The 12,838-nt window shown below is 43.9% G+C and overlaps 1 protein-coding gene across 4 annotated transcripts in view; it reads right to left on the bottom strand.

Moving 5' to 3' along the window:
* Positions 1-12,838, bottom strand: part of LOC112264587 (glucocorticoid-induced transcript 1 protein) — a 37,525-nt gene that overhangs the window by 10,936 nt on the left and 13,751 nt on the right. For 3 of the 4 annotated variants that reach the window (XM_024441296.2, XM_024441294.2, XM_024441295.2), the window contains exon 3: positions 1,331-1,420. The exons of the other annotated variant lie outside the window; for it this stretch is intronic. In XM_024441296.2, the coding sequence (XP_024297064.1) occupies positions 1,331-1,420 (90 nt within the window). The remainder of the gene's footprint in view (positions 1-1,330; positions 1,421-12,838) is intronic. 4 annotated transcript variants of the gene reach the window in all.

Below are 12,838 nucleotides of genomic sequence, written 5' to 3' on the forward strand. Positions count from 1 at the left end.
ATCTCGAGGTTATATAGGCCTACGAACAATCATGGTGTAACTGAAGGGGACCTCAACCCCTCTGCACGACAGCTCCATGCTCCATTACCATTAATAAGGAACATGCCTGAGCACTACTATTTTAACTGTTCTCCTTGCTGCTAAACTAGGGAGGGAGAGGAAGAGCGCAAGAGAGAGCCCGCTATAGGCAGACCTGGCTCTCAGGAGAGAAACGGCTGTGCATACTGCCCACAAAATTAGGTGGAAACTGAGCCGCACTTCTTAACCTCCTGCCAAATGTACGACCATACTAGAGACACATATTTCCCTCAAATTACACAGACCCACAAAGAATTCAAAAACAAATCCAATTTTGATAAACTTCCATATCTATTGGGTGAAATCCCACAGTGTGCCATCACAGCAGCAAGATTTGTGAACAAACACCATTGTAAATACAACCCATATTTAAGTTGATTTATTTTCCCTTTTGTACTTTAACTATTTGCACATCACTATAATACTGTACATAGCCATATGATATTTGAAATGTCTCTTCCTTTGAAACTTTTGTGAGTGTAATGCTTACTCATCAATTTGTATTTCACTTTTGTTTATCTATTTCACTTGCTTTGGTAATGTAAACATATGTTTACCATGCCAATAAAGCCCTTTGAATTGTAGAGAGAGAGAGAGAGAGAGGCAGAAAGAATGAAAGAAAGGGGCTGAAAGAGAGAGAGAGAGGAATCTGAGGTCTACCTGGCTATCTTTTCTGTCAATAAATTGCCTGTTGGGTTATGGCTGGGCTGGCGGTTGGTTGCTGTGAGGGGAAGTTTCTGGTTAGTTGCGAGGGAGATAGATAGTGTTATCTGCCTCCTCCCTGCCTGTGGCCGTATAGTACCAGGGTGGAGCAGAGAGGGGATGATAAGACAACGACCGCCCGCCCTGGCCCTACGCCTATGACACCCAGCATTAGAACAGAGAAGCCCTGAGCATGCGGACGTCATACAGGAAGTTATATCTAGAAGGTGGCGTGCGGGAGGGGGCATATCACGGCAGATGGTAGGCAGTTCCCCATTGACATTCTAGTCGTCATGTCAACTTCAAGTCATCTCAACCTGGCAGAATCTACGTCCGGTTTAAGGAGGATGACAGATTTCATCAGTTGTACACGGAGGCCTACTGTACAGTATGCTGTCACTGTTGATCTGATATCACCTCGGTCCAATCGTCATTAGGAAAGTGCTGCAAGTTGTGTTTTCTTACGAAAGGTTAGGGTTTCTAATGACGTGTTTTAGTGGTGTGTGTGTGTGTGTCGTGCATGCATACACAAGCGTGAGTGAGTGTGTACCTCTTTGAGCTGGTCTGCGCTGCCCCAAGAAGCAGAGCGCTGGTGTGTGCCCCTCCTCTCTCCTGCTTCTTCACTCCAACATCCAGGTGTCTGAATTCAACAAGGAAACAACCAATAATATCATTATCTAATTGCCAACCTCATATTCTCATCAGCTATGTCAATCATCGTGACACTCGTGGTCGGGAATACAAGTCCGCAGCCTGGGAGAGGGGCCTTTGACCCCCAGCCTAAGCAGTGCACTACTTTGCCATTTCAGATTTGCCGTTGCGACACAAAACCTCAGACAGTTATGTGAACTTGATCTCTCTACCATGCAGCAGTGGCAGGTTTGACATGGATGCTTTGCTGTGCATACATCATGTATAATGAGATCTAAAATAGAGCTTCAACTAGCCGTGAGTGCTCTGCTGTGTGTCAGAGCACAACAGAAAAAGGAGAGGCCTCTAAGATAAAGTAGCCCTCGCTTCTCCCCTTGGTTACCCCTGGTCTGTTACTGGAGCTGAGAGAGATAAAGTAGCCCTCGCTTCGCCCCCTGGTTACCCTTGGTCTGTTACCGGAGCTGAGAGAGATAAAGTAGCCCTCGCTTCGCCCCCTGGTTACCCTTGGTCTGTTACCGGAGCTGAGAGAGATAAAGTAGCCCTCGCTTCGCCCCCTGGTCTGCTACTGGAGCTGAGAGAGATATAGTAGCCCTCGCTTCGCCCCCCTGGTTACCCCTGGTCTGCTAATGGAGCTGAGAGAGATAAAGTAGCCCTCGCTTCGCCCCCTGGTTACCCCTGGTCTGCTGGAGCTGAGAGCGAGATAAAGTAGCCCTCGCTTCGCCCCATGGTTACCCCTGGTCTGCTACTGGAGCTGAGAGAGATAAAGTAGCCCTCGCTTCGCCCCTTGGTTACCCCTGTTCTGCTACTGGAGCTGAGAGAGATAAAGTAGCCCTGGTTGGTTACCCCTGGTCTGCTACTGGAGCTGAGAGAGATAAAGTAGCCCTCGTTTCGCCCCTTGGTTACCCCTGGTCTGCTACTGGAGCTGAGAGAGATAAAGTAGCCCTCGTTTCGCCCCTTGGTTACCCCTGGTCTGCTACTGGAGCTGAGAGAGATAAAGTAGGCCTCGCTTCGCCCCTTGGTTACCCCTGGTCTGCTACTGGAGCTGAGAGAGATAAAGTAGCCCTCGCTTCGCCCCATGGTTACCCCTGGTCTGCTACTGGAGCTGAGAGAGATAAAGTAGCCCTCGCTTCGCCCCTTGGTTACCCCTGTTCTGCTACTGGAGCTGAGAGAGATAAAGTAGCCCTCGTTTCGCCCCTTGGTTACCCCTGGTCTGCTACTGGAGCTGAGAGAGATAAAGTAGCCCTCGTTTCGCCCCTTGGTTACCCCTGGTCTGCTACTGGAGCTGAGAGAGATAAAGTAGCCCTCGTTTCGCCCCTTGGTTACCCCTGGTCTGCTACTGGAGCTGAGAGAGATAAAGTAGGCCTCGCTTCGCCCCTTGGTTACCCCTGGTCTGCTACTGGAGCTGAGAGAGATAAAGTAGCCCTCGCTTCGCCTCTTGGTTACCCCTGGTCTGCTACTGGAGCTGAGAGAGATAAAGTAGCCCCGCTGGTTACCCCTGATCTGCTACTGGAGCTGAGAGAGATAGTCGCCCCTGGTTATCCCTGATCTGCTACTGGAGCTGAGAGAGATAGTCGCCCCTGGTTACCCCTGATCTGCTACTGGAGCTGAGAGAGATAGTCGCCCCTGGTTACCCCTGGTCTGCTACTGGAGCTGAGAGAGATAGTCGCCCCTGGTTACCCCTGATCTGCTACTGGAGCTGAGAGAGGAGGAGAAAGACAGAAGGAGGAAGACAAGCATAAAAGAAATGCGAATAAAGTAAATAGAATTTTCCTGGTCGCGTACAAATAGGTTATCGCGGGTGCAGAGAAATGCTTGTTTTTAGCTAACAGAGCAGTAACACCTAACACTAGACACAAATCCCCCAAATAAAAAGAAATAAGAAATATCAGAACGAGCACTGTCAGAGTCTGGAATACACAGCTGAAGTCAGAAGTTTACAAACACTTAGGTTGGAGTCATTAAAACTGTTTTTCAACCACTCCACAAATTTCTTGTTAACAAACTGTAGTTTTGGCAAGTCGGTTAGGACATCTACTTTGTGCATGACATAAGTAATTTTTACATTTGTTTACAGACAAATGTGGGTCAGAAGTTTACATACACTAAGTTGACTGTGCCTTTAAACAGCTTAGAAAATGTCATGGTTTTAGAAGCTTCTGATATGCTAATTGACATCATTTGAGTCAATTGGAGGTGTACCTGTGGACGTATTTCAAGGCCTACCTTCAAACTCAGTGCCTTTTGGATTGACAGCATGGGAAAATCAAGAAATCCGCCAAGACCTCAGAAAAAAAATTGTAGACCTCGACAAGTCAGGTTCATCCATTGGAGCAATTTCCAAACGCCTGAAGGTACCACGTTCATCTGTACAAAGAACAGTACGCAAGTATAAACACCATGGGACCACGCGATATGATCCTTAACCATCTCTCAAAAGCGCTTGATGATAACAGAAGTGGGTTCCACGGGGTGATAGTAATTTATTTCAGTTACCTTGGCTTTCTTGGGTACAGGAACAATGGTGGACATATGGAAGCAAGTTTGGACAACAGACTGGGATATGGGGAGATAGAATATGTCTGTAAACCCTCCAGCCAGCTGGGATGCACATGCTCTGAGTACGCAGCCTGGGATGCTGTCTGAGCGGCATCCGCTTAAAATGTCTTACATCGCCACAGAGAGTGAGAGCTCACAGTCCTCGTGAGCGGCGGTGGCACGCGTTGGCGGCTCAGTGTTTTTCTCAAAGCAGGCAAAGGTGTTTAGGTTGTCAGGGAGAAGGACGGAGTCAGCAACGTGGCTGGCTTTCCCTTCATAATCCGTGAATGTCTGGAGTCCCTGCCACATTTTTTTTTTTTTTTTTTAAATCTACCTTTATTTAACTAGGCAAGTCAGTGCAGAATTCCTATTTACAATGACACCCTCCCCTGACCAAACCCGGACGACGCTGGGCCAATTGGGAGTCCCATAGGGCGGCGCACAATCACGGCCGGATGTGATGCAGCCTGGATTTGAACCAGGGACTGTAATGATGCCACTTGCACTGAGATGCAGAGCCTTAGAACGCTGCGCCACCCGTGTCCATTTTCCCAGTCACCTTGTCGTGGTTAAATGCGGTGGTTCACACTTTCAGTTTTGCGCAAATCCACAGTTTTTGGTTTGGTTAAGTTCTAATTGTCAGTGTAAACAACTTCCTTTATGCACATCCTAATTGTCACAGTGTAAACAACATCCTTTATGCACACAGAGTCAATGTATATGTTGATACAATTCTCAGAGACAACTCAGACCATTTCCTAGTCCACGTGATCAAAACAATCTTGAAGTATAGATTCTGATTGGTTCTGATTAAGTTTCTGCCTATAGGAGGGGAGGAGCAAAATTAAGGTGTGATCTGATTTGCCGAAGGGAGGGCGGGGGAGGATCTTAGAGCCGTCCCAGAAGGGGGAGTAGCAATGGTCAAGAGTGCTCGATACGCGGGTAGCACAGGACATATGTTAATACACTATATATACACACACAAAAGTAGGTGGACACCCCTTCAAATTAGTGGATTCGGCTATTCCAGCCACACCCCTTGCTGTATAAAAAAAATATATAAAAAAATAAAATAAAAAACTATCGAGCAAATAGCCATGCAATCTCCATAGCAAATATTGGCAGAAGAATGGCCTTACTGATTAGCTCAGTGACTTTTAACGTGGTACCTTCATAGGATGCCACTTTTCCAGTTTGTCAAATTTCAGCCCTGCTAGAGCTGCCCGGTCAACTCTAAGTGCTCTTATTGTGAAGTGGAAACGTCTAGGAGCAACAACGGCTTAGCCGCGAAGTGGTAGGCCACACAAGCGCACAGAACGGGACCACAGAGTGCTGAAATGCGTAAAAATCGTCTGTCCTTGGCTGCAACACTCACTACCGAGTTTCAAACTGCTTCTGGAAGCAACATCAGCACAAGAACTGTTTGTCGGGAGCTTCATGAAATGGATTTCCATGGCCGAGCAGCCGCACACAAGTCTAAGATCACCATGTGCAATGCCAAGCGTCAGCTGGAGTGGTGTCAAGCTTGCCGCCATTGGACACTGGAGCAGTGGAAACGCATTCTCTGGAGTGATGAATCATGCTTAACCACCTGGACAAATCTGGGTTTGGCAGATACCATGCCTAATCACCCAACATCCGTGCCCGACCTCACTAATGCTCGTGGCTGAATGGAAGCAAGTCCCCACAGCAATCTTCCAACATCTAGTGGAATGTCTTCCTAGAAGGGGGGGGGGACCAACTCCATTATAATGCCAATGATTTTGGAATGAGATGTATGTAAAACAGAGTATGTTACAGTCCCTGATGTCTCTCTGGAATGAGATCCTCACCCTGACCTTGTCTATTGTCCAGGGACTGAACGTTAGAGAGTAATATACTTGGAAGCGGTGGATGGTATGCACGCCTCCTGCATCTGAATAGGAGCCCACTCCTCTTCTGGAGCAGCCCCCGGGATAAATGGAACTGCCTCTGAGAGTTCAAACAAAGGATCCAATTCAGGGAAGTCGAATTTGTGATGAGTGACCACGGATATACTATCCAAAAGTTATTTTCAAATGCATGTAATAATGCAAGAAATGTTCCGAGCAAATAATGTAAGAAATAACAGGAACTAGAAACAGAGTGACCATGTCAGGCAGCACCATCTTGTACATTGCCGGGCTCTTTCAACACATGACAGGCATCAAACAGGAATTAAATAGAGTGTGTGCTGTGATAAATAATAGGCCAACTGTGTGTCTGCTTGAGAGAAGGCAAAAAGAGATAATAAAAGAGTGAGAAATGGAATAAAGAGAGAGAGAAAATAAAATCCCAAGTCCAAGAACATTGGGAAACAACGGCTCTCCAAAATGTTTTTTTTTGTGTGTGTAGAATACGTAACCTCATTTCACCTTTTTATTTTCTGCAGTTATGCCTTCATCACAGCATCAGTGAATATATACTGTAGGGGCCAATGGAAGTGCTAGGTCAATGCTGTTGCCGGAAGAGGTAGTAAATATTGTAAAATGGTGAGTTCTTCTATTAATTTGTGGAATCTTCACATTGTTGTCTTCTGTACCCAGTTCAACACCCTCACCAAGCCAGGCAGGAAACAGAGAGAGACAGCTTTGAACATAGCCTTTTTCATCTCCTCTTTAAAGAGAAGAGTACACACACACACACACACCATATCCTCTCCTCTTACAGTGGACCATGTGTGACCGCATACCGTTCCCTGCCCTGCATGTGTTCGGTCAATGAACAAACACTCCAAAGGAAATTCCAGTTTTTCCGTTGGTTAGGGTTCGGGCCGTTTGGCATATGAAAAGTGTCCTTATACCACAAGCCATAAACCTTTTTCCGATGCTGAGGACGAGAGCAGGTCCGTACAGCACATGTGGATATGTCAGATTTTTCTATGCATGTGGACAAAGGAGAAGTGGAATGGACGGGTTGGTTCATATAGTAAACCGGCTGCCAGGTTGACTCCACAGTAATATGTTTTTTGAGACGATTTAGCAATTTGGCTTTGGGCTGGGCTGAGGAGGTTATTAGGTCCTGGTTGCCGAGCAGTGCAGTAAAACAGAATGTAGGAGGTCATCAGGGGCTGACACTGTCATGGTTCATGTGGGGTCGAATGACATTATGAAGGGCAGCTCAGAACAGCTGAAGATGGATTTTAAAGAACTGATTGGGTCACTACTTGACACCAACAAACGGCCCATAATATCTGGCCCTCTGCCCTCCCTAAATTGTGGCATTGAATGTTTCAGCAGACTTTTATCCCTCCATAACTGGCTACTGGCTATTATAAGGAGGATGGCCTCCACGCAAATCATTTGGGTTCCTGCAGCTTATTTAATCCCTACCATTGTGTCGCTGAGTTGTCATGATGCTTCAGCAAATGTACATTATCCCAAAGGTGTTGGAACTGTTAGCACTGAGGTGGTGTGCCCTAGCAGGAAGTTCGCTGTGGGCAGCTCACTCTGTACTAACATAAAATAACCAGAGGATGTCTAACTCTGTTTTTCTTGCTTTACTGGGAAGCTAAGCAATCAAGAATCCCAGAAAAGAGTACAAAAAAATCCCAGAAAAATTAAGGTTCCTGAAATTACTGTTTTTTTTCAACAGATTAAATTCATATTCTGACTATCTCTGAAACTCACTTAGATAATATTTTTGATACATTGTTATAAGATCTACAGAAAAGCCAAAGTTGGAGGTGTGGCTGTTTATATTCAGAACCACATTCCTGTAAAGCTTAGAGAGGATCTCATGTTAAATACTGTTGAAGTAATATGGCTACAGGTTCATCTGTCTCACCCATTCTGGTGGGAAGTTGTTATAGATCACCAAGTGCTAACAGTCAGTATCTGGATATCATGTGAAATGCTTGATAATGTATGTGATATCAATAGACAGGTATATTTTCTGGGTGATTTGACAGGCTGCTCACTCAAGGAAAAGTTTCAAACTGTAGCTAGTGCCTGCAACCTGGTTCAGGTTATCAATCAACCTACCAAGTTAGTTACAAACAGCACAGGAATGAAATCAACAACATGTATTGATCATATCTTTACTAATGCTGCAGAAATGTGTTTGAAAACAGTATCCAAATCCATCAGATGCAGCGATCACAATATAGTAGGCATATGTAGGAAAACCAAAGTTCCAAAGTCTGGGCCTAATAGAGTATATAAGAGGTGTTGTTGATGTAAAGAATATTTGTTGGTCCGTGGTGTGTAATGAGGAGCAACCAGATGCTGCACTTGACACATTTATGAAATTGCTTATCTCAGTTACTAATAAGCATGCATCCATGAACTAAATTACTGTAAAAAATGTTAAATCCCTGTGAATTGATGAGGAATTGAAAAACTGTTTGGTTGAGAGCGATGAAGCAAAATAAATGGGAAATAGGTCTAGCTGTACAACCGATTGGCAAACGTACTGCAAATTGAGAAATCAAGTGATTGAACTCAATAAAAAGATGAAGAAACTACACTATAAAACAAAGATAAATGACAAAGAATGATAGTAAAAACTTGGGAGTAACTTAAATTACATTTTGGGCAAAAAGGCAAACTCTGCTCCATCATTCATTGAATCAGATGGCTCACTTATTACAAAACCCACTGATCTTGCCAAAGAAAATATAATTAATGTAATTGGCAATATTAGCAAACTTAGGCATGACATGCCAGCAACAAACGTTGACACTACACATCCAAGTATATCTGACTAAATTATGAAAGACAAGCATTGTTTTTTGAATTCTGTAAAGTAAGTGTGGAAGAGGTGACATTTTTTCTTGTTGTCTATCAACAATGACATGCCACTGGGGTCTGACAAATTACTGAGGATAATTAGTGGATTATACTACCACTCCTATTTGCCATATCTTCAATCAGCCTGTTACCAGCAATTTGTAAACTTTCGGGAAAAATTATGTTTGACCAGATACAATGCTATTTCACAATAAACAAATTTACAGACTTTCAGCATGCTTATAGGGAAGGACATTCAACAAGCACAGCACTTACACAAATTACTTATTGAGATATTGATGATGAAAAGATTGTGGGGGCTGTTTTGTTAAACTTAGTGCGGCTTTTGACATTATCGATCATAGTCTGTTGCTGGAAAAACGTATGTGTTATGGCTTTACACCCCCTACTATACTGTGGATAAAGAGTTACCCGTCTAACAGAACACAGAGGGTGTTGTTTAATTGGAAGCCTCTCCAACAAAACCCAGATAGCTGCCCTGGGGAATTCCTGAGTCTGTCTAGGTCCCTTACTTTTGAAATCTTTACTAACGACATGCCACTGGCTTTGCATAAAACCAGTGTGTCTATTGTATACGGCTGACTCAACACTTTGCACGTCAGCTAGCACAGCAACTGAAAGAATAAGTTAGTCCTAAATATTTCAAAAACTAAAAGCATTGTATTTGGAACAAATCATTCACTAAACCTCAACTAAACGTTGTAATGAATAACATGAATAACAATAATTGCTTGGAGTAACCTTGGATTGTAAACTGCCATGGTCAAAACATATTGATACAACAGTAGCTAGGATGGGGAGAAGTCTGTCCATAACAAAGCGTTGTTCTACATTCTTAACAGCACTATCAACAAGGCAGGTCCTACAGGTCCTAGTTCTGTCACACCTGGACTACTGTTCAGTCGTGTGGTCAGGTGCCACAAAGAGGGACTTGTGAAAATTGCAATTGGCTCAGAACAGGGCAGCAAGCCTGGCCCTTGGATATACACAGAGAGCTAATATTAATAATATGCATGTCAATCTCTCCTGGTTCAAAGTGGAGGAGAAATTGACTTCATTACTTGTATTTGTGAGAGGTATTGACATGTTGAATGCACCAAGCTGTCTGTTTGAACTACTTACACACAGCTCAGACACCCATGCATACTCCACAAGACATGCCACAAGAGGTCTCTTCACAGTCCACAAGTCCAGAACAGACTATGGGAGGCGCACAGTACTACATAGAGCCATGATTACATGGAACTCTATTCCACATCAAGTAACTCATGCAGGCAGTAAAATTAGATTTCAAAAACTGATAAAAATACACCATATGGACCAGCGGGGACTGTGAAGCAACACAAACATAGGCACAGACACATCCATACAAACACACGTACACATGGACTTTGTGTTGTGGATATGTGGTAGAGTAAGGGCCTGAGGGCACACACACTTATTAATATGTTGTGAAATCTGTTGTGAATGTATTGTAATGTTTAACTGTCTCAATTTTGCTGGACCCCAGGAAGAGGAAGAGTAGCTGCTGCCTTGACAACAGTTAAATGGGGAACCATAATACATACAAATACAAGTAATGGGATGTCATCTCTGACTCTAACTGGCACTGGCTGTGGTGGTGTCATAACCCTGCTAGCTCGCTCTCACTGTGACTGGCTACTGCACTCAATGGTGTAAAGTCCTTAAGTAAAACGACTAAAGTACTACTTCAGTAGTTGTTGGGGCGATCAGTATTTTACTATTTATATTTTTGACAATTTTTATTTTACTACAATCCTTATATCAATAATTTACTTTTTACTCCATAGATTTTCCCCAACACCCAAAAGTACTCATTCAATTTAGAATGCTTAGAAGGACAGGAAAATGGTCCAATTCACACGCTTATAAACAGAACATCCTTGGTCATCCCTACTGCTTCTGATCTAGCAGACTCATTTTACTGGGTGACTTTCACTCATTTTATTTTACTCAAGTATGAGAATTGGTTACTTTTTCCACCACTGACTGCACTAGACCCAGAGCAGAAAGGATAAACTAAAGGCCAAATCTACCCCTTTAACAACCAGTTTGAGGGATCCAGAATATTGGGCTGACACTGTACAATCATGTTCAACGTAGAAAGCAGAATGTCCATTAAAAGGCCTTTTCGTCCAGTTGGGAAGTAGGTTTAACCTAGGTCAGTGAAACTGGCCCAGTACACTACCCAGACCTGCACAATCAATCTTCCACACACTTCTACTTATTGCTCTCGGTATAATCTTAGTGCTATGTGTTTGGGCATGTCTGTCATAACCTGGAAGGATGGTGTGGGTGTTGCAGGTCACAGCACTATACAGAATAGGACCAGGAAGAAGAGGGGGAGGATGGAAAAAATTCCAGTTCACAGACCCAATGGCTGAGAATTACAGAATAGAACGAGGAAAGGGTGAGGAGGGGAAGAAGGAGAAAGAAAAGCAGGAGGAGGAGAAAGACATGGAGGAGGAAGGGAAAATTCCAGCCGCAGCTGGACTGGCAGCAACATGGCTCTGTACAAACAGTTGACTTCATCTGACAAGCAGAAGCCATGTGTCACTCAGACAGACAGGAGCTCACATGTTCTCCACAATGACACCTTTGTGCTTCCATGATACCTAGGGCCTACTTGGTCAATACAAAAAGCAGGCATTTAATACAGAGAGCCAGGCTGGTTAATCTATTGCAAGGCTAGACAGGCCCGCAGCTGCGTAGGTGGTAAACGTCAAAGTGACTGGCGGAAACAGGGTGTGTAGACCTGTGAAAGAGGGCAGCAGAGGCTAACTCATATCTGTGTGGGTAAGTGAATCAGTGACTGAGTAGTGTACAATCTGGATTGCCACCAGTAACTTGAAAGAGCCCACTTCCCTACGGTGATGCAGCGCAGTACTCAGCCACTTCATTTGATCACATTTGTTGCTGAGAATTCTCCGGCCAGCTAATAGCCTAACCACAGATCAAGAAACATTATGGTCTAAATGTTCGAATCCTGTTGATGCAGGATTATTTTGCTGTGACAATATACGTACAATTAGTACCTGTCCTTCACCTCAGTATACTGGTGCAAAACAAGCATGCTTTGCAGATCAGCAAACCAGAGCTAACCAGAGCTATCAATAAACCAGAGCTAACAATAAACCAGAGCTAACCAGAGCTATCAATAAACCAGAGCTATCAATAAACCAGAGCTAACAATAAACCAGAGCTAACCAGAGCTAACAATAAACCAGAGCTAACAATAAACCAGAGCTAACCAGAGCTAACAATAAACCAGAGCTAACAATAAACCAGAGCTAACCAGAGCTAACAATAAACCAGAGCTAACCAGAGCTAACAATAAACCAGAGCTAACAATAAACCAGAGCTAACATAAACCAGAGCTAACAGAGCTATCAATAAACCAGAGCTAACCAGAGCTAACAATAAACCAGAGCTAACAATAAACCAGAGCTAACATTAAACCAGAGCTAACCAGAGCTAACAATAAACCAGAGCTAACAATAAACCAGAGCCATCAATAAACCAGAGCTAACCAGAGCTAACAATAAACCAGAGCTAACAATAAACCAGAGCCAACAATAAACCAGAGCTAACCAGAGCTAACAATAAACCAGAGCCAACAAGAACCTAACAATAAACCAGAGCTAACAATAAACCAGAGCCAACAATAAACCAGAGCTAACCAGAGCCAACAATAAACCAGAGCTAACAATAAACCAGAGCCAACAATAAACCAGAGCTAAACCAGAGCCAACAATAAACCAGAGCCAACAATAAACCAGAGCCAACAATAAACCAGAGCTAACCAGAGCCAACAATAAACCAGAGCTAACCAGAGCCAACAATAAACCAGAGCTAACCAGAGCCATCAATAAACCAGAGCTAACCAGAGCCATCAATAAACCAGAGCTAACCAGAGCCATCAATAAACCAGAGCTAACCAGAGCCATCAATAAACCAGAGCTAACCAGAGCCATCAATAAACCAGAGCTAACCAGAGCCATCAATAAACCAGAGCTAACCAGAGCCATCAATAAACCAGAGCTAACCAGAGCCATCAATAAACCAGAGCTAACCAGAGCCAT

Source organism: Oncorhynchus tshawytscha, linkage group LG13, assembly GCF_018296145.1.
Source record: "Oncorhynchus tshawytscha isolate Ot180627B linkage group LG13, Otsh_v2.0, whole genome shotgun sequence".
NCBI classification, from domain to species: Eukaryota; Metazoa; Chordata; class Actinopteri; order Salmoniformes; family Salmonidae; genus Oncorhynchus; species Oncorhynchus tshawytscha.